The sequence below is a fragment of the Neltuma alba genome, unplaced genomic scaffold (genome assembly GCF_004799145.2).
Source record: "Neltuma alba isolate B1F8T4 unplaced genomic scaffold, ASM479914v2 tig00012763_pilon, whole genome shotgun sequence".
Lineage (NCBI taxonomy): Eukaryota > Viridiplantae > Streptophyta > Magnoliopsida > Fabales > Fabaceae > Neltuma > Neltuma alba.
The window spans coordinates 465,948-488,004 of record NW_021637174.1 but is presented as its reverse complement, the minus strand read 5'-3'; the positions used below and the strand labels follow the sequence as shown (position 1 = coordinate 488,004).

General features: G+C 36.7%; 2 protein-coding genes across 5 annotated transcripts; both read left to right on the top strand.

Annotated features, from left to right (window-relative positions):
- Nucleotides 1-1,683: 1,683 nt before the first annotated feature.
- Nucleotides 1,684-13,925, top strand: LOC114730717 (bifunctional dethiobiotin synthetase/7,8-diamino-pelargonic acid aminotransferase, mitochondrial). 3 transcript variants are annotated; one of them, XR_003738854.1, is made up of 15 exons: nt 1,684-2,491; nt 3,788-3,958; nt 4,238-4,499; nt 4,764-4,844; nt 5,482-5,602; nt 5,865-6,010; nt 7,354-7,448; nt 7,624-7,739; nt 7,859-7,993; nt 9,260-9,393; nt 9,496-9,627; nt 10,335-10,469; nt 11,180-11,292; nt 12,515-12,770; nt 13,416-13,925. XR_003738854.1 is itself a non-coding variant. In XM_028917824.1 (14 exons), exons 1-14 carry the CDS (start codon nt 1,809-1,811, stop codon nt 12,711-12,713), a joined length of 2,523 nt encoding a protein of 840 aa, XP_028773657.1. In that variant the 5' UTR covers nt 1,684-1,808; the 3' UTR covers nt 12,714-13,003. The 3 variants fall into 3 exon arrangements, 1 of the variants encoding a protein (XP_028773657.1); XR_003738853.1 differs by lacking the exon at nt 13,416-13,925 and adding an exon at nt 13,337-13,408; XM_028917824.1 differs by lacking the exon at nt 13,416-13,925 and having other exon boundaries at nt 12,515-13,003.
- Nucleotides 13,926-15,366: 1,441 nt separating this feature from the next.
- LOC114730777 (calmodulin-binding protein 60 B) lies at nt 15,367-21,806 on the top strand. Of its 2 annotated transcripts, XM_028917887.1 has the most exons (10): nt 15,367-15,530; nt 15,829-15,942; nt 17,098-17,173; nt 17,825-17,883; nt 18,868-19,361; nt 19,470-19,630; nt 19,702-19,905; nt 20,265-20,436; nt 20,745-21,328; nt 21,397-21,806. In XM_028917887.1, exons 2-9 carry the CDS (start codon nt 15,854-15,856, stop codon nt 21,326-21,328), a joined length of 1,839 nt encoding a protein of 612 aa, XP_028773720.1. In that variant the 5' UTR covers nt 15,367-15,530; nt 15,829-15,853; the 3' UTR covers nt 21,397-21,806. The 2 variants fall into 2 exon arrangements, with proteins under 2 accessions (XP_028773720.1, XP_028773719.1); XM_028917886.1 differs by having other exon boundaries at nt 15,369-15,530; nt 20,745-21,806.
- Nucleotides 21,807-22,057: the final 251 nt, after the last annotated feature.

Here is a 22,057-nt window from a genome sequence, read left to right as displayed (position 1 = left end):
AAAAAATATTTTAAATATAAAGTGAAACATGAAAAAATAAAGTATATTTTTAGGAGCATATTTAAAAATAAAATATATTTCTAACTTATTCATTACTTTCAACTAATTTTAATTGATTTTTTATTATCTACAAATTAGTTATTTGAGGCTTATAATAAGAACCAAAAGAAGTAATAAATTTCTTAATTTTTTCTCTCTCCATATTTCAAAAGCCATAAGCCATAAGCTATAAGCCATAAGCTGTTAATTTTAGCTTATAGCTTATTGTAGCTTTTCAGACAAAAGCCCGATTGCAAAAAAGCTGATCCAAACAAACCCTACTTTTGTCAATCGAGCTTATAGAGCTTATAGAGCTTATAAGCTACTTATAAGCTCCAAATAAGTGTTGCCAAACAGGCACAATATATATAACAGTCATTTCACATGTAGAAATCAGGCTTCATATGTTTAATACTCCTCCGGTCCTAATTATAAGACCCAATTGACTTATTTGAGGAGATTAAAGAAATAAGTTAAGTTGGTTATTTATAATAAATAAGTGTTGTCATTCCTAAAATATTCTTACTAATTAAGTATATTGGCTAAAACTATCATTATTAGAAGGATTATCTTGGAAAAAAATACATAAATATAAGAGACAAAATGGATTGGAGTCTTATAATTAGGATCAAATAAAAAGTCAAATAGAGTCTTATAATAAAGATCGGAGGAGTAGCTGAACTAACCTCTTCCTCCGTCACAAGACTTTACAACTTTGTTTGATTTTTCAGCCTGGAGATTGTATTTCGAATTCTCCTTCTCGCGACCACACTACGAAAATGCGAAACATTTCTATTCCAGGGCCAACCCAATCTAGCCTTTTCAATATCACACATTAAGTGTTCGTTTTCCACCTCCTCCCAACGTAATTATTCCACTAGAATAACAATTTGTCTTATATTTAAAAACAACTATCTCTTTTGGTTTTAAATAATTGAGTTGTGAATATTAAAAAAATTTAGTTAAATTAGTTATTTATAATAAATGAGTATTATATTTTCTAAAATATTTTTTTCTCAGTCTAAAATACTATTAATAATCATATGCATTAAAATAAAAACTCTTTAATATATGTAATTACTGTAAGTATTATTTTAAAAAAATAAATAAATATAAAAAAACAAAAATGAATTGTGATTTTATATTTAGAATTATATTTACTTTTTGAGAGTGAAGGTAATATTTTAAAGTTTTTGGAAGTGACTTATGCTGTTTTATGATTGGATAACATCAAACGCAGCCTCGGTCAAAAAAAAAAAGAGCATAAAACGCAGCCATGAGTAATGACATTTCTTTGGACGTAATTGAGATTAAAACAATTTATCTCTGGCAAAAAAGTGAAACAATTTATAAATTATAAGTATGACTACAGGCCATTTAAAACAGTTTATAACATACCTGTTTAGGATAGTTTATAAATAATTTTTTAATAATAATTTATAAAATATAATATAAATATTACGAAACTGTTTCGATTTATATAAAACATGTTTATCGAGAAATTTTACCATGATGGCATGATCCCAACCAAACAGACACTGCAAATTGAGAACTTCTTGGGGGAGATGATAAATAAAGAAAAAGGCATAAAATAATAAATAGCTGGTCCCCTTCTCCTGCTCGTTGCTGACGGGAAAGTTTGTAAACATTCATGCTTTCACAATCGTTGCTGCAACTACTTCTACAGTTCTGCCTGCCTTTCCCACTAATAAATCTTCCCATTTATCCATTTCCGAGTTCTTCTGTTCCTGCACCCTTCTTCCATCGCCATGTTCCACTTCCCCTTCCGCCTTCTCTCTCGTCGTCCATACCATCGCCGCCACCTTCATTTGACCACCACACAACACCTCCAGCTACCACTCTCCTACCCCATTTACCTCATCTGGGGCTCTAACACCGCTGTTGGCAAAACCCTAGTCTCCGCCGGCATCGCCTCCTCGCACCTTCTCTCTTCCCCTACCCTGTTACACTACATTAAGCCCGTCCAAACTGGTTTCCCTGTCGACTCTGATTCCCGCTTTGTTTTTAACAAAGTCTCTCAGCTCTTTCTCCGCCGCAACCCTTCATTTTCTCTTTTTGCGTCCAATTTAATCATCAATGCCTCAGGCCCTGCTTCGAATGCTGCGGGTGAGATTGAGAGTTGTGGGAGGGAGATGTCTGTGTTGGATTGGCGTGAGGAAAAGAAGTTAGTGGGAGAGGGAAATGGATTTTCTGAGTTGATTTGCAAGACAATGTATGCGTGGGAAGAAGCAGTGTCACCGCATTTGGCTGCAGAGAGGGAGAGTGGAACCGTGAAGGATTCGGTGGTGCTTGAAACATTGCATAGATGTTTTACGGATGTGTTGGAAGGTGGGGCTGGCAAGGAGAAATCGGAAGTCTTATGTGTAGTTGAGACTGCCGGTGGTGTGGCCAGTCCGGGTCCTTCTGGGTCACTCCAGTGTGACTTGTATCGGTATCGTTTTTATTCTTATTTTTCTTAAAGCATATACGATCTGCATGAAAAAGATAGGGAATACGGAGATGGCTAAAATTTGTGGCTTTTATCACTTCTATAGCGAAACCGATCCAAATGTGTGTTTTAAATTAGTATTTTTTGGCCTGAAGTGTTTTAAATTAGTTGACTACTCAGGACATCAAGTTTTCATTATTAAATCATGAAAGGAATTGGTCCCGCAGAAAAGGGAAAAAAGATCATAAGTATGAAGCAAGCGAGAAAGATGAAGTCAATTATTTGCGCATTCTCAAAAACGATTCCATTAATGCGATCACTAAGTGAAATAGCAATCCGGTCAGTTGTAACATATTTTCGCATGTTCCTTCGAATGTATTAAATTGATAAAATTTTCTAGTTTTATTAAAGTTTTCTCTTCCTCTCTACATTTAGACTCATACTATTTAGGACCAAATCTTCTTTCTGTAAGTGACTTGCACATTTAGTACCAGATTGCGAAATAGGAGAAAGATACATGGCGTTGACTTGTCAAAACAATAGACGAGATGCTTAAATTGAAGTAATTTGTTGCAATATAGTCTGTATATTTTGACACATAGCCGCCACCTGTGTTTTTCCTGGTTTGCCATGTGTCATTGCATCGTGCACCTATGGATTTACAGAGATGTAGATTTCGTCAGAGATATTTGCCGTTGGTAGTAGCTTGTTTTGATGATTTCACTGTTAAGCGCTGACATTTGACTTATGCTGTGGGGAAGCGTGACTAACTGGCATATTTTGCGTTGCCCAGTAGTGGCTGCTTGATGCATGCCATAAATTCTCACTGACTTATGATTCCCATCTAATAATCTTCTGCCATTGGTGAATTAACAAGCCCATTCATTGAGATGGACGTCAATTGAATTTATCGACAGTCCAACGCCCATGAATTGGTTCGTTATTTTGCTTAGTTATCATGGGGAAAGCTTTTTTTTTTTTTTTCCTTTTTGTTTTTGGGGTGCGCTACATCTTGGATAATATTAGCTTGAATACTTCACGTCATCACGCATTCTTTGAACCTTACTACTCTGTCAGAGTGCTATCGTGGTAGGCTCATAGTTCATGTATGACACTCTGCTCTAACAATGATCTTATAAAGTGGGGAAGGAGGTTGGTCTAGGCAAAGGCAGAATACACATCTGCGAAATGTCAAACAAGGATGATTAGTTTTGCACGTGCAATGAATATTATTATACTGAGAACAATCTCTATGTGCAATTTTCTATTAAATCAGATGCTTCCATCACTTTCTGTCAGGCCATTTCGTATTCCCGCTATTCTTGTTGGTGATGGACAGCTAGGAGGTATTTCTGGAACAATTTCAGCATATGAAAGCTTGACACTTCGAGGCTATGACGTTGTTGCCATTATTCTTGAAGATCACGGCCTTCTAAATGAGGTTTCGCTGACGTCCTATACAAGAAACAAGTAAGCTTGATTACGCTAGTTACTTATTTTAATTTCCTTTGGTTAGATGGGGCAAAGTTACTCCTTCATACTTTTTAAGGCCAACGCCTGTTCCCCTTTTTAGTCCCTAGTCTCTCTCTCTCTCTCACACCCATGCACCCACGCACATACAGAAATATGCTAAAACTCAGTCCTTTTCCATTTATACCTGCATTTAGGTTTTAGCTTTCCATGTGTTTTTCATCTCCGGCTATTTTACTGTGCACGTATTTCTTTATCATCATTTCCTTCTTTATACAGAGTTCCGGTGCTTTTGCTACCCCCGGTTCCAAAAGATCCATCAGATGACCTTATGGAATGGTTTGAAGGTTCTCATCATTCATTTAGTACTCTGAAGGAAATAATGCTTTCTGCTTATTATGAGAGAATTAAGAAGTTGCACGGCATGCCAAGAAAGGCTGGGAATATCTTCTGGTGGCCTTTCACTCAACACAAACTTGTACCAGAGGGAGGCATAACCGTAATTGATTCACGTTGTGGCGAGAACTTTGCAGTCTTCAAGGTTTGTTTCTAGTAAAATTCATATTAATATCTTCCTCCTTGTTGTATGTTTGTATTCTTCTTCTTCTTCTTTTTCCCCCCCTCTATTTTTACTAAATCTTTGAAATGTAACATGGCCGATCTTAGTAGGCAGCACCAGTTTGAGCATACCGCATTCAGTGTTTACTTTTACATCTGTCGGTCTGGCGAACTTATTTTCTTTTTTTTCATTTTGCTGATACAAATATGCCGAATCATGAGACTGTCATGCTACTTCCCTTTTCAGGGTCAGAACACAGAAGTCATAGAACCTCTATTTGATGCATGTGCTAGTTGGTGGACGCAAGGACCCAGTGCTACCTTGCAGGTCATACTCGTGTGCTCTTTTAATGTTTGGATTCTGGTATTTCAAAGTCGCAATAATCATATTGGCTGTTTAACTAATGTCATATGTTGAAATATAGCATCATGCCTTTTGTCTATCCTAGATATGCTGCCAAATTGTTATCTTTATTTAAAAAAATTTCCAAGGCTTCTTTGTTCATTTTCACCTTTATTCAACTAGCTCTTATGCAACTGCTAGGGAGATGTTGAGAGCCAACACAAAAAAAGCCATTTATGAGAAACTAGTTAGGACCGTGCCTATCTTAAGATTTAGTTGATGTAAATGACAAGCGTTTGGTTATTCCATCTAAAATCTTACAGGTTTTTGACAGGATATTAATTCAGTTACCTGGAAACTTTTAACATCTAGTTTATGTTTGTATGAGTATGCCTATATTGGCCAGAATGTTTATTATTATAGCTTATAAATATGCGATGTACTGTGATAAAAGCAATATGAGTTTCTGAATATGGTGCATTGACAGTTTATGCATGAGAAATAATTTTTTTCCTGATGTTCTAATGTAATTTCCGAATGTTTGTTTGTAAGTTGTATTCTCCTCAATGATTACGTATCTAAATTTTTCCTTAATGTGATCTGTCCATTTAGGTGATTTCAGACTGAGCTTGCAAGGGATATGGGATATACTGCTGCGAGATTTGGGCATGTAATGTTTCCTGAGAATGTTTATGAACCAGCATTAAATTGTGCTGACCTTTTGCTTGAAGGTGCTGGGAAAGGTAAGTGTTCTTTCTTTACCTTTCATTTTTATTATCTATGAATGATATATTAGATATTTCTTGATCTTAAGGCAATCACGACTAGTGCACTTTGTGAATATATTTTTTGGTTTAGTGGTGGTATGAGTGTTACTACACTATGTTGCCCATGTCAATATTATCTGCTGAATGCCCATATTTTATGAATGATTGCAGTTCTGTAGATTCTGACTCTCATATTTTTTTGTATCCATTATATCATTTAAGCTGCATTTTTTTCCAGGTTGGGCTTCTCGAGTATACTTTTCAGACAATGGATCAACAGCAATTGAAATTGCTCTCAAGATGGCATTTCGTAAATTTTCTGTTGATCATGGACTCGTTCCAGATGTTAATGATACCACAAATGAGCGGCCTGTTGAGCTTATGGTGGGCATCTTTAGCCTTTTAATTTAGTCAGCTGTAGCTTTTGTCTTGTGGTATATTTTTGACCTATGAGATTAGTATTCAATAGCAGGAAGATCTATCTAGTTGATGAAGTGAAAGAGCCTCATTTGATTAGTATTATGTGTATTAAACTGTGCAATAGTATACGAAAGTTGGAGGTCAAACCTGTGCCCTCAGATCACAAATATTCATTTCTGATTGAATATTTTTTGATTACTTGTGAAACATTGAGACTTAAGATCATAGATGACAGAGCCAATAAATGTGCAGTTAGAATATTATTTTCCCATCACTTCTTTGATTGGGGTTTTTGTGCAATTAAAGAGTGATTAAAATTTGGCTTGAGACTAATCTAGTACATGTGAGAAAAATGGCTTACTTATAGTGTGATTAAAATTTAGATTATTATGCTAAATGTTAGGTCCTCATACTTAGGTCTTTGTTTTTCAGTGCCCAGATTCGATATGAGCGTCTGCCATCAATGCTATGGATATGTCTATAATGCTGCATTCTAACTCGGATTGAATTAAACTAGGCAGCTGATGTTCGAAATTTAGCAGGTTTAGTGGTTAGAGGTCAAATTGCACATGAAGAATTACTCCTAGTTCACGAACCTTGAATCACTCTTAGTTATCCATGGGAGTAAAATACTATTCCCCCCTTCCCCAGTGGTTATAATTCGAAAAGTTTATGTTAATTGGACTTTTGGGGGCACATTAGGGCCATGGAGATCCTGTGTGTGCGAGCGCGCATATATGAGTTTGGGCAAAATTCATGCGAAGTCAAATGCAAAATGACCCAAAATGATATACAGCATCACTATGATGTGGCGGTTGAAGAAGGAGGATCTTATGATGTGGTGGTTGAGCATAGGATCATCTCTATTCCCTTTCAGTGTCCCTTTATTGTGAACATTATATATGCTGAGTATTCTAATGATCATTAGTATCGTTCTGCTTGGCTTGCTCAGAATGTTGATCATCATCTGGCTATTAATCTCTTTCGTCTCATTCATGTTATTTTTTTCCCCAACCTGCGGAGGGGTTGGGATATAGTTGAAATTGACGTTTTCTTCAAGGAGTCTTCCAGACATTATGACTTTTGGACTTCAAGGTTGAGTAAATCATGCTATCTCTTCATGAGTTGAGTTCACTCTGTATAAAATAATTGTGGACACTGATAAACAATTGATCCGAGTAGTTGTGTGTTTGTTCACTATAATTCTTCAAACAACTGGAATGTATGAGATATCTCTGAAAGCACAATGGCACTGTTTTTAGCCCTATGAAGTAGACATCTAATCAATCATCGGTTGATTATTTCAGGTTCTTGCACTTAAGAGTTCTTATCATGGTGATACATTGGGTGCTATGGAAGCACAAGCAGCATCTTCTTATACAGGCTTCCTGCAACAACCATGGTGTGTGTGTGTGTGTGTGTAGTGTCTTCTCTTTATGCATTAAATTGTCTTCATTAACAGGCTCATGTCATTTTGCACGCTATCAAAGAGACATCAATTAAAAGGGCTGTAGGTTTACTGGCGCATTTTGGTTTTCAAAACCTTTCTATTAACGAAACTCTTTCAAAATTTCTAGGTACACTGGAAGAGGTCTTTTTCTGGACCCTCCTACTGTGTTCATATGCAACAGTACATGGACTCTTTCCTTGCCAGAAGGGTTCAATAGTGGAAGTCTTAAAGATGAACATATCAGTATGTTTGAAATTTCCATTGGTTCAATATTCCTTTCTTTATTGAAGTGTCTCTTTCTTTGTTCTGTTGTTTTTTCCCCCTTTTGGATTGAACTTTGTTCCATTTTTAACACTTTTCAGCCTTTCCTTCACGTGATGAAATCTTTTATGAGGGCCGGGACATGTCAGAACTTGCTCAAGTGTATTCGTCTTACATATCAGAACTATTTTCTAGAAATAGAGGGTTGTGTATTGGAGCATTGATCATGGAACCAGGCAAGATAATTGGTTATGTTCCTTCAGTTTCTGTTGTTGTCATTGATCTTTTGTGGCCCAGTCATTGAATTCTGCTCATATTGCTCGAAAAATTGGGAGTGAAAATGTGATGGCTGTTTTGGAACATGAATCAGTGCTGGAAAAACAAGAGCAGAAGTCGCTGTAGAAAATTTGGATTCGAGTGATTCCAACACTAAAAAAAAATGAGATTCTGAAATTCAAGATCCATACCAAAATCACAGTAATCCTATAGTGGAATATGGCGAAACGATTTGAAATTAACTGGCAACAAATGAACAAAAGTTCACTCCAAGGGTACAGGTTAAGTCACCACCTTAGAGAGATACAGAACTGAATGATGAAGTTTGCATTCACCACTCTGTGGAATCCTCCAAAGAGATACAGAAATGATTCACCCGTTTACACCTCTGTGGAGTCCAAAAAAAAAGTACAGAACAATAAAAAGGAGTGCAAAGGCTCGTCGAATTCTTTGATCAATCAAAGTTCAGGTCTTCTGAACATTACATCTGACAAACTATTGATAGATAACTTGAGACAATCTTCCGAGCATAGAAAATAACAAAGTTAAATGCCAATTTTCATGCAGGACAAGCTGGTGCAACATCCAAACCTATTTCTCTAAGAATTTAATGAAAACATTGATTATTGACTTTCTAGAAGCTAGTTAAAATATATCATAACTTATTCTAGAATATTTAGAATAATGTAAAAATCCAATTCATAAGGAAATAGACATTTAGGCTTTTTGAATGACTACTTATCCGTCAATTTGGGACCTGGATTGTCTGTCAAATTATTGAACTCATAACAGGCTTGATTCTGCTCTTCGGATAGCAAAGTAGTCATTTACCGAACTTTGGCCAAATGGACATCTTTGCTCTGATCAATTTCAAGGGATGCTTTTAGATCACTCCGCTGGTCTAAACTTGATACTATGTCCATAGTATACAACCACCCGTGCAAATGTAAATCTTTCACAGAGAGAAATCATCTCGCTTTCTCCAAGCAGCTTCTTTTGTAAGATGTTCCGGAAAGCCTCTGAATATTCCTACTTTGATTGCATTCATTGACTGTAAGAGGTGGGGTGGGCTGCGAATAACTGTTACAATTTCATGCAAGTTGTGCCTCACTTGATTTATACTTCTAAGAAAGGCTAAACCTCATAGCTTCTGGCAATTCTTCCATGTTTCTTGTTGTGCGTTTTTTAGTCTTGATCTTCTAATGTTAAGCCTGAACTGTTTGTAGTCATACAAGCTGCCGGAGGAATGCACATGGTTGATCCACTTTTTCAGCGTGTACTTGTTAATGAGTGTCGGAAAAGAAAAGTTCCTATCATCTTTGATGAAGTTTTTACTGGTTTCTGGCGTTTGGGAGTAGAGGTGATTGCACTTGCCACTTAGGGACTTTTGTTTTCTTTCTGCAGTTGGAAACTGTATCTCATATTCTCTTTTAAGTAATTGACATTTGATATTTCTTCACAGACTACTGTAGAGCTAATTCATTGCATGCCAGATATTGCTTGCTTTGGGAAGCTGATGACAGGTGGTGTCATACCCTTGGCTGTCACTTTGGCAACTGATACTGTGTTCGATTCATTTGTTGGAGACTCAAAGGTATTGCATTTTTCTGAAAACTATTCTTTGAGGCTGACCAGTTGGGTTGCTTAATCATAATACTCAACAATAAATCCATCGTTTGATTTAATTTGATTCATCATACGTCTAAATCATAAGATGGACACTTCTAGTTGATTTTGAATTTTATTTCCTCAACTTTCCTATGTAAATTACTAAGGAGGGTCAAAATGGGCTTAAGCTTGCATCTCAATTCCAGATATTTTCTAGATTACTTGTTCTTATCCGTGTGTTGAGCAAGAAAATCTCAATGCTCTGGTTTTTCTGGAATGAAGTTTCTTCTCTCCAGATTGTTGTGGTTACTTGAGTCATATCTCTTATCAAGAGGAAGGAGATTTGCTGCCAATATCTTGATAGGTTTTAAGGATTCTTTTTCTTCATGTGATTGAATTATCTTGTGGTATATGGAAAGAAATATGACTTGGGTAATGGCTAGGATCAAATTTTTTAGCCCTACAGCTCTCCTTTTTCTGCCTTAAGAGGAAACTATATATGATGTGTTTTTTTTTTCCTTTACTTGAAAATTTGAAGTTCTCTCATTTTTTGATTAATGTTTTATTGGTGGAACTTCATAGATGTTTTATTTTCCTTTTGGTCCTGTTTGTGTTTTGTCTGTATGCCAAGCAAAGTTCCTGGACGATCCTTTTTTGTCTTATTAATCGATGCATTCTCTTTGTTCTGGTTAGTTGACGGCTCTTTTGCATGGCCATTCTTACTCTGCTCATGCTATGGGGTGCATGGCTGCAGCTAAATCAATCAAGTGGTTTAAAGACCCTTGTTCAAATCCCAATATCACATCTGATGGAAGGTCAATTAGAGAGGTAAGGTTACCGCAGTTTGTTGTGATTTCTTTTATTTTCTTTTCAGCTTCTTAATTAGAGAGGTAAGGTTACTGCGGTTTGTTGTGACTTCTTTTATTTTCTTTTCAGCTTCTTACTTCATAAATGCATTGTTCTGGTCTACATTTCTTTTCACTTATTTTTGTTAAGGGTGTACGAAATTTACTTTTAGCTGTATACAATCTATATATATATATGTTGTGTTTTGTCTCTTGGATAAAACTAGATTAAGAATTGGTTTATTAAATAAGAGTGATGTGACTGAATGGGATGAGAAAACTGTCCCCATGTTTGGTTCTAGAAGAATGGAATTATTATTCTATTCCCTTCTGTTTTAATGTTTGTTCATGGAATTAACAAATTCATAATATAAAACCGTAATTACGACTAATGAAGTTAATTAGGGAAACAAAGAAGCATTAACTCATTCCCCACTCGAAGCAGGGCTTAGAAAGTGATTAGCAAATTCCATATCTTTTCACATCAAACATACAAAACCTTATGCTGGGAAATAAATGCAATAATGGAATTGCCACTCCTTCCTATCTTGCTTTCTTTAACCTTTTTTTCTTCGTTTTTTTTTTTTAAAACTGTGGTATTTGTGAAATTCTAAATTGTTGCTCTAATAGAGTTTTTTGTGTTTGCTGTTTGGAATGTTCATTGATATATTATCCATTGCCTTAAATTTGCAGTTATGGGATGCTAGAATGGTTGATCAGATTTCGTCGCATCCTGCTGTCCGAAGAGTAGTTGCATTAGGAACTCTCTTTGCCTTGGAACTTAAAGCAGAAGGCCAAAATGCTGGGTACCGTTTCACAAACTTGACCCTTTTTTGAAAAAATAAAATAAAATCTGTCAACACTTAATTCTAGGATTTCCCTTGGATAATGTTAACATTTTTTTTGCCAGTTACACCGTCTTTTGTTTTTGCCAGCGTTGGATAATATTAATAAGCAATATACACATATCATTGTAGCAGCCGTTCTATAGTTTGTGGTGCCGTTGCAATTTAAGGGATGGGCAAGTTATTCTTTATATTTTGGTATCTTCTAGTATGTTTACAGTTTTTGCTTGACGGCAACCTCTAGCATGGGGATATTTTTATTTTATATTTTCTCATACCACCATGCATTTACTTACTATATGCAAAGGATCTAGATCCTTATAACAAATGCTATTCATGTAAACATTTTCAATTTATCATCTTGAATACAACTGCATTAAGGGCCGTGGACAGCCAAACATTATGTTTACAACTATAATTAGTGTTCTACCCCCCGGTAATGGTCTGTTGTAGCTGCGGATAATTTATTCCTGATTTATTGTCTTTGCATGGGTAGAACATACAGATACACACCTTGAAGTTTTATCATTTTGCTGCTGTGCCTCGTTGGATCAAAGCTGGAAATCGCTTTCCTTGTGTATTAGGAAGTAGGGAAACTGACCCTAGACCTCTGTCTTCCTTGATTGATGATAAAAATTGAGAGAATTGCCGTGAGGTCCCAAGGAAGAAAGACAGTTATTAAAAAGTCTCAATGACAATGGAGCAATTAAAACCTGTTGTGTGTCCTTAGTTGTTATAGGACTTTTTGTGAATATATTCATTCCTCCTTAGGATTTTGTTGCAATTCTCTCTAAAACTTACTTGACTAACATGATAGGTTAATTACTGTTAGTCCAGTTGCAGCATGTCAAGGAAAAATTAAAAGAACTTTAGAACAACCAAAACCATTAACAAATCACTAAGGATTATAATTGTTATTTTTACTTCCCAAAACATTGTTGAAGTGTTAGTTAGGCTAGAATCTCTGCCCAATAACTAACTGATTATGATCTGTGACATTGTGCTTGCTGTGAGTATGGGGGGAAAAACAAAGAAAACGTAAGGCCAAATGGGGTTCATGTAAAAGAATAAAGTTCAAAGTTGAAAACTTTGTGGTTCATTCTACTCTTCATTCATGAGGTTTGATAGTAACTGCAAGTTTATTTTCTGTTCTGGTCAACGATGCTAATGGTGAAGTTCACAGGTATGGATCATTGTATGCAAGATCCCTTCTTCAGAACCTTCGGGATGATGGCATTTACATGAGGCCTCTGGGCAACGTCATATACCTCATGTGTGGACCCTGCACGTCTCCCCAAACTTGCAATGAGTTACTTGTCAAACTTCACCAGAGACTTGAAGAATTTATTCAAAACACCACAGATCAATATTCTAAGTTGTGAACTTGTTAATTTTGGTTTAGCCAGCCGCAAGTCGGAAGTAGGGCACTTCTGATGCAGGTTAAATGTAGACTCTTGACTTGAAAGTTACAATTTTCTCGAAGCTCAATGTCATGTGTTTGTTGTAACAGTTTTTTAGGCTTAATTAGTACTATATTTGGGTAGTAGCTTAGCTTTTTGTTTTCCCCGTTTCCAGTTGGATCCTTTGTAATATGGATACTTGGCAGAAGCTCTAACGATATCTGTATGACGTCCAACGTGGGCAATTTCAACTGTTAGTGTGCATTTGCCTTCATAGTGGCCCTTCAATATAAAACAAAACTCGTCGTGTTGTAATGTGATGTAAACTTGTCCAAGTTTGATTCAATTTGATTGGATGTACCTGACGGACCAATCATACTCATTAAAGGTACCGGACGGCCGGATGCAATCAGATTTTTTTTTTTAATAAAAAAAGGTCGAACATTATGCTGAGTTTTACTTTTATAATTTTTTTTAAGCTACGAGATTTTTACAGCTGCTTTGATAAGTCTGTCATTCTTTCTTTTTCTTTTTTCCCATTTTTGATATGGGGCTTTGAGCAGTCTTTCAAGACTCAATTTACTTGAACTTACTTATCTGAGCAGCCTATTCAAAAGAAAGAGGATCAGACTGGTCACTCATTAATCAGAAAGCCTCACTTCTTGTCTGTTGATCTTCGTCCAGTACATTCAATGGAACTTGGTCTCGATGCCAACCAGTTCGCTAACCACTCAGAACAGTTTTGCAAGGTCTCAGCTGAACGAACTTCACCACCCGGCTTTGGATCGAAATCCCACTCTGGCTAAATACATCTCATACTTTGACATATTACTTCTGGTGAAGAGGTAAGTAGTTAGAAATTTAATTTGATTCTAAATATTTTCTTAGTAGTACCTAATATTCTAAGTTTGAAAATCGTTCTTGAGAAAAATATTTTAAAGACAAAATTGTACCCAAAAAATCTTTTAGAATAACTGTCGATTAATTTAGGATACTAAATGTTATAAAAAAATACTTCCGAATCACTCCATGTGAAGTAGGAAATACACTGGGGACTAAATCCATACATTTTGAAGATTATTCTTCCCTTTACAAAATATGAAAGATCTTTTTCATTTGCATCTTCCATTCTCAAACGCTTAAGTAACAGCAGATTCTATCTCGCAGTCAATTATTGAGTGAGGAGCATATTCACAAGAATAATTACCTATCATTTGAAGTGGGTAATGATATTCTTAACCAAAAAAAAAGTTGTGGATCTATGTTCGGTATGCAGACAATACATATTTTTTATAACTTACTATTTTCACATGTATTCTCTCTTGTTCTATGGGGTGTTTGGCAATATGAAAACCATGGTTTCAGAAGCACTTTTCCGCAAAACGAGACAAATTTCTCCACATATTTACTTCGTAAACCGTAAAAGCACTTCTGAAACCATGGTTTGGTTTCTATCCAAACACCCTCCATATGTAAGTTTCAAACTTAGAAAGGGATATAATTCATTTTATAAGTTTTAATTTAGTGTTTATCTTGCAAATTTTTCAGTTTTATCATTAATTATTTATTTTTTCTCTTTTGCTATAACCTCTTCTATCACATTTCCCCCACATATTCTTTTTCATAATTTTTCTCATTTATTACAAAGATATATTTGAAAACAAAAACATATTTTTAACATATTTATTATTTTTAATTAATTTTAACTAGTTATTTATTATCTATAAATTAATTATTTAAAATTTATAATAAGAATACGAAAGGAGTACTGTATATGAATGACCACCGTTGATACTTGATGAGCTGACGGGTTAATTAAAATATTAAATGCTGGCTCTCGTGTACCCTTGTGGTTTGCGGCCCTCCTTTTAAACCATAGGGCACGCTTCCGAGCGCTGGCATCCCCACACAAAAAACAAAAAGAGTAATAAAATAAAGGGAAAATTTCAAAAAAAATCTTTGGAATATAAGAAATTTTAGATTGGGTTCTGAAATTTCGAAAATGATAGAAAGGGTCAGTAAGCGTTACTTAGATTTGTTTAGAGAGTAACTACTTATTTTTTTATAGTCAAGTACCTTATTATTAACTACAACTAATCTTGTAATCACTAGAACAGTGTAAGCGTTACTTAGATTTGTTTAGAGAATAACTATTCACTTTTACTTAGTTATAGGTAAAATTGTCAATTCGTCTTAATTTCACGAATAACAGATTGGGTCAATGACCCTTTCTGTTATTTTCGAAATTTCAGAACTTAATCTGAAATTTTTTATATTCCAAGGGCTTTTTCTGAAATTTTTCCAAAAATAAAATATTAAATGAATAAAAGTTAAAGATGACGTCATATCCAAATCATTAGACGACGTCACCAGGTCCTATCATGAGGCTTATCTGGTGTCCACCAGTAACCAACGTACGGCTACGATTGCTCCTTTCGTTTTACTCTTCAACGACTCCGAGATGAGCCGCTTTAAACATCATACAGGGCATTAAATCTAAGGGAAAATATTCCAGTACCATGCTGATGGAGCCCGCTATCATGAACCGGCAAATTTCATCGTCTTAAATTGATCAAAATTTGTGGCTCGATGCATCAACGATTAATTTAGTGAGGCCTACCGCGTTGGCGTGTTCCTTTGAGTGGCTGATTAGTCCTCTCTTCGGCCACGAGTCGCCAGAGAAGACCACAGTAATGCGAACAATGAAGTGCGACGACCACTTTGAGTTCATGTAACTTCGACATTACATTATTTCGAACTTCTCGCTCTGTCACCAAACACTACAAAATTCTCTCTGAGGTATTTCCCCTCTGTTTTCCCGCTTCTATATGAGCTTTCTCTCCCTACCTCTTCTTCCCTTTCCCAGTTATAATCAACTTGATTTAATTTTCTCGTGAGTTCAGTTGTTAAAGCCCCCCGGCCCTCTAAATCTGTGGCTGCAATTTGCTTGTTTGGTTTCCCTCTATCTTGATTGGGCTTCAATTTGTGTGTTGTTTGAGATCTGATGTGAATATAATTTTTTTCTGCTTTGACTGTAGCAGCTAGGGTTTAATAGTCTAGCTGAGAATGCTAACGTTTGTGGTTTCCATGGTTGCAGATCTGTTAATCCGAAGGAAGTGTAAATGCAGCGGAACGCAATTGGTATGGGAAAAAGGACACTGGAGGGTGGGGAAGATGAGCAGCCTGAAAGGAAGAGGCCTGCTCTTGCCAGGTAATAGCTCGATAGATTTCCTGTTTCTCGTCCTATTAGAATCAGTTAGGGTAATGCCAGTGCCACTGTTATTGAACACTCAGCTTGCTCCCGAAGATAATTTTCATGTTATGTCCCTCTTCCTAGTTATATTCCCTCACATGTTCTGGTGGTTGTTTGTAAGAGTAAAGTTAACATGGCTACTTGCACGAGCTACGACCATGGTCTTACAGCATACTGCCGTTGTCCAGTTGTGCATACTCCTCATTAGCAGAGTTTTGAGACGGTGGTATCCTTTATATTTGCTGTAGAAGCTCTTGCGAACATTTCCACTGAACTGGTTTTTATTTTTATCTGGGGTATGCTGACATCACCATGAACAGAAACTCCTGGATTAGAGTGAGACGCTCGCTCACATACCCTTAGGCTTTGCTTAGTTCTTTCTAGAACTCACATGCTTGAAAACTAACTTTGCTTATGCCCCATTGCTCTGTGAACGCTTTTTCCTGGCTTTCTTAGAGTAGGAAGGCTTTTGTTCTAAGAATGTTGTCTTTTATCCTGTAAATACTGAGGCAATTCCCCAAAGGAAGATAAATCTCTGGATCAAGCTCTCTTGTCCTGCTATAGGACACTGGTGCGATTCATTCCCCCACTTTTTCTTAGTTACCCCGGTGACGGGTCCATTTCAATTCCTCTGTATCTCCAAAGGTCGAGTCTCTTGACCTTGAGATAAGGTTTTATTGCTAACCATGTCATTTTAATGATTAATGACCTAGTTACTAAAGTGATATCTAAATTCTGAGTAAGGTTTAAACGTCCCAACTTTGAACCTGACAGCTTTTGTTTTTAACCATAGAGTCAGTTAGTGGAGGAATTAAACTTAGACAAGTGATGAGAACATCCTTGTCCCTATGAAATCTCCTGGTGTGATCCTCATAAAATGCATGAGAATTAGGGATTGTAGCCTTTGATCTGTATAAAGGGAGAAATGGTCACATTTTTGCAACACAAAAGTGGTCATGTACAATTTCTAGACAGAAGGCGGGTTCTCGCATCTAATGCGAAGTCCTAGGGTGGTCACAATGTGTTTATTTTATTTCTCAACCTTCATTATTCAAATTATTTTCTGATTTTCTCCTATTAGTTTCCCTTCACTGATAGGCATTTATTTTTTAGCGTAATTGTAGAAGCTCTCAAAGTGGACAGTTTGCAGAAGCTTTGCTCATCATTGGAACCTATCCTTCGTCGAGTTGTAAGTTTTCTGGCTTCTAGGTTATGTTGTGGTTTCTTTTTTGACTTGAATATTGGGAGTGTTATGTGCTTTCTGCCCCAACTCTGTGTTGTTCTTGCTATTGTCAGCCTTTTGAAGTTTTTGCCCATGTTACATGATAGACTTAAATTACATGCTGATTTGCTTTCTTAACTTGGCAAGAGATGATCTAATGTCAAATTATTTTGCGCATCCAATTTTTTGGGTTATATTGTGGTTTCTTTCTTTTTTGACTTGATTATTGGACCATTTATGTGCTATCTGCTCCAACTCTATGTTATTCTTGCTATTGTTGGCCTTTTGAAGTTTTTGCCTCTCTTACTTGATAGACTTAAATTACAAGCTGATTTGCTTTCTTAACTTAGGAAAAGCTGATCTAATGTCAAATTATTTTGCACGTCCAACTTTTTACTTCCAGTTATCCACTTAACTCCATTCCATTTTTTCCTTACTCGTCTGTAGGTCTTCTGTGGCTTTGTGTGTAAGACTTTATTTATTTTTCATGTGATTAGGGAAATCAATAAAACTATTTGCATGCAAGAGCTTACACTGTATGTTAATACGTGATTTATCTTATGTCATTACAGTTTATTCATTTGGTACCTGACTTTCAGTGGAACTAATGTGATACAGGTTAGTGAGGAAGTGGAACGTGCGTTGGCGAAGTTAGGTCCTGCAAGACTGAGTGGAAGGTCTAAGAAATTTTACAATTTGAGGCAATTAATTCCTAGTTTTCCTATTGGCTTTTAGAAATCTCCCTTATAATGCATCTATATGTTTTTCATTCATATTTCCATATTTGTATCTGTAAACAGGGGAGAAATGGTTTTTGGTACTGTGGACTGGTTAATGATAAAGTCAGGGTGCTTTATATTTTGAGTTCATTTTCTCCTGTAGAATTTGGCATAAGTTAAGTGGTCTTTTTTAACAGTCTATGACTTATGCTGGGTTCTTAGGGTGTGTTTGGATGGATGGCAAAGGGTAGAATGACAACGGTCTAATAAGAACTAAGCTATTGCTTCGTTGTTGGCATGTAATGGAATGGCAAAGGAGGGGCTCCAAGATGACTCCTTGCCATTCAAAACCCTTTTTTTTGGGGGGTGGGGGTTGGTTGGGATGAAATGAAACAGACAGGTGATAAAATTACAATTATAACCTATTTAGCTAAAAACTGGCTATAGTCATATTCTAACTATGAGATTAATATTGGAAAATGATTTATAAGTCATTCTATTCCATTTATGAGTCTCTTCTCTCATTAACTCCTGGATATAGCCTTGGTGTGGGGGGGGGGGGAATCCTCTTCTAAAATTTGACCGGTGTATCTACATAAATATGCAATAATGTGGTTTAGATTGTCTGCATATTCATACTGCCAAAAATTTGTTCTGCTAGTTGATTGTACAAGATATTGAGGAAAATTTGTACAGAAATCATTTTGTGAGGTGTGTTTAATCCCCTGCAGTCCCTTAGGGTAGATAGGTAAACCAAGTTTGGCTATATTTTATTTGATCGGTCTTCATTTAAATGGCTTGTTGACTCAGTCTTTGAGGACTTGGTGGTTCTTCCTTTCAAGTTTCTTTCACAATTGTTTCATATTATATCTAAACTTTTGCAATGTCTATTTGTGAATCTCTGGTGAGGATGGTATATTCTTAAACTTGGAAATATTTCAGGTCCCCACCAAAAATGATTGAAGGTCCAGATGGAAGAAACTTGCGGCTCCATTTTAGATCCCGGCTATCTCTTCCTCTTTTCACTGGAGGAAAAGTGGAAGGCGAGCAGGGTGCAGCAATTCATGTTGTTCTGATTGATGCTAACACTGGAAATGTTGTAACATCTGGATCTGAAGCTTGTACAAAACTTGATGTTGTCGTCCTTGAAGGTGATTTTAATAATGAAGATGATGAAGACTGGACGCAAGAAGAATTTGAAAGCCATGTGGTGAAAGAGCGTGAAGGTAAGAGACCTTTGTTGACTGGGGACCTTCAGGTGACACTCAAGGAAGGTGTTGGAACAGTGGGTGAGCTGACATTTACTGATAATTCAAGTTGGATAAGGAGCCGCAAATTTAGGCTTGGCTTGAAGGTTGCCCCAGGTTTTTGTGAATCCATTCGCATCCGTGAAGCTAAGACAGAGGCTTTCACTGTCAAAGATCACAGAGGAGAATGTGGGTTATGCCTTTACACCTTCTAGTTTTTTCTTGCTGATCACGCTTTCCCTGCTTATATATGCTGTAGTACAAGCTTTTCATGTTTACATTTGGTCCTGTTTACAGTGTATAAGAAGCATTATCCACCTGAACTGAACGATGAAGTATGGAGGTTGGAGAAGATTGGAAAAGATGGATCATTTCACAAGAAACTTAATAGTAATGGAATATTCACAGTTCAAGACTTTCTTCGACTTGTAGTCAAAGACCAACAGAAATTACGGAATGTAAGTTTAGGATTTGCTTCTAAATCAAAATTATTTCTTTGCTGTCATTTTCTCATATACTTCAACTGTAGATCCTTGGAAGTGGCATGTCAAACAAAATGTGGGATGCTCTCTTAGAACATGCAAAGACATGTATTTTAAGCGGGAAGCTCTATGTTTATTATCCAGAAGATACAAGAAATGTTGGTGTTGTTTTTAACAACATCTATGAGCTGCGTGGCCTTATTTCTGGAGAACAATTTTATTCTGCTGATTCTCTTTCTGATAGCCAGAAGGTTAGTCAACTTTATGCATTTCTTTCTCTGACTTTATCAGATATTTTTGTTCGCTTCTCAAACGATGAGTTCTCTATGATAGTCTGTCCTCTTCCTTCAATTGGATGAATCACTTATGTTGGCATTTTGCAACAATTTATGTCCTCATGTTTTACCCTCTCTCGCCAACAAGAATGATATCTACTTAACTAAACAAGCACATCTTGCATTGCTGACTTAAAAATAACTAGTTTGCGTAGGATTGCAGTAGATAAAGACTTGACATGTTTCAAAGGTTGCAGACTACTATTAAAGCTTTCTGAGTGGTCTCTTTAGAGAAGAGTAAGTTGTATGCCTTTAAAATGCTTTTGCAAGTGCAGGTTTATGTAGATTGCTTAGTAAAGAAGGCATATGAGAGCTGGGATCAAGTTGTAGAGTATGATGGCAAATCATTCTTACCTAGCAATGATTTAGATCATCAACAGCCACAGTCTGCCCTCCCCGTTACAGTGCCTTCTGAGCAGCAATTTAATTCAGGACTGCCTGTTGGAGGTAAGCGTTGGTGCCCTGCAAAATCATGTCTGATGGACCATAAACACCCTCCTTTTCTTTTTTCTTTTTGGTGATGGATGTAGTCATTTGGGTTCTGTACCATTGCCACTATACTTGTTTTTCTTGTCAATTTTTCAACCCTAGGCCCCCACATATTTGCCCAAGAGCAAATATACATGTACAGTAACAACCTTTTTTTGTCCTGGACAGATTTGTTTGTATCTTAAGTATTGTGAAACACTAACCACCCCCCCCCCCTGCTGTATTGGCCAGCTGATTTTAAGCCCTCTTTACGTCACCTTTTTCAGGTTATAATGATGGTCTGGCTATCACATACCCAAGTCAGCCCCTGATTTCAAACTCCAACTCTCGGAACCAGTTTGACAGCAGTTCATTTGTATCTCAGGATCAATTACTCAGCAATGCCCATCAAGCACACAACTCCCGAAACGATCATGGTCCAGTTGGCTTGGCCCTTGGTCCTCCTCAGCCATCAACATCAGGGTTCCATGCTGGAACCTCTTCAATTCAGCCTTCAACTTTGAATCCTTTCGAGGAGTGGTCTAATAACAGGGACAGAGGGGTCGATGAATTCCTTTCAGAGGAAGAAATTCGGATGAGAAGCCATGAGATGCTGGAAAATGAAGATATGCAGCACCTGCTTCGCCTCTTCAGCATGGGGGGTCATGCCCCCTTAAATATCCAAGAAGACGGCTATGCATTCCCGCCATACGTGGCATCACCCATGCCAAACTTTGATGAGGATCGTGCTCGTCCTGGCAAAGCTGTTGTGGGATGGCTGAAGATCAAGGCAGCAATGAGGTGGGGCTTCTTTATTCGGAAGAAAGCAGCTGAGAGGCGGGCACAGATAGTGGAGTTGGATGATGAATAGGTTGTTTCAACGATGATCCTAGACTCTCACAAGTAGCCTTGATATCTCACTGACATTGCAAATTGTAGGTCCTCTTTCCAGTGCCAACAAAATTGTGCAGTCCGAGTCTTCGCGACGCACAGGTCTTGATATCTGATTAGGCAGAAGATCTTTTTGTACAGTTTGCTGTACAGTATGTTGATGTTTACGAAAACCCTTGATTGTTTTTTACTGTCTTGTCTTTGAGCTTGGGTTCCCTCCAGGTACGGACCATCCTGGGTAGACCGCATCCACGGAAGTTACCCTATCTTGTGTTGTTTCTCGTGATGGTCCATGCCCATGACCGTGAGAGAATTCAACTTCTTTATCTTTCTATTGAGCGTTGGGTTTCAAGGAATCTGTATTTATTGTGCGAACATATTCTAATGTTTGAGGGGGTAAATTGAATCGGACGTCCCACATTTATTAATGTATAGGAATTATAAGCTACTTTATTTCATCTGGTGACTGCCCCATTATTTGCTTGTCTTTCAAGTTCATGAATACATGGACTTGCTAAGTATGACTTCCTTATCTGGAATGTGAAATTTTAACAACATAAATGGTCATACAAAACGATTGATTCAAGAAAATTAAGAAAAATAAATAAATTACTTTAAATATTTATATTCATAATTTTTTAAAACTAATTTGCTTAAATCGATGCATAATTTAATGGGACACAAACCTATTTAAAAAAGATCATGTAAC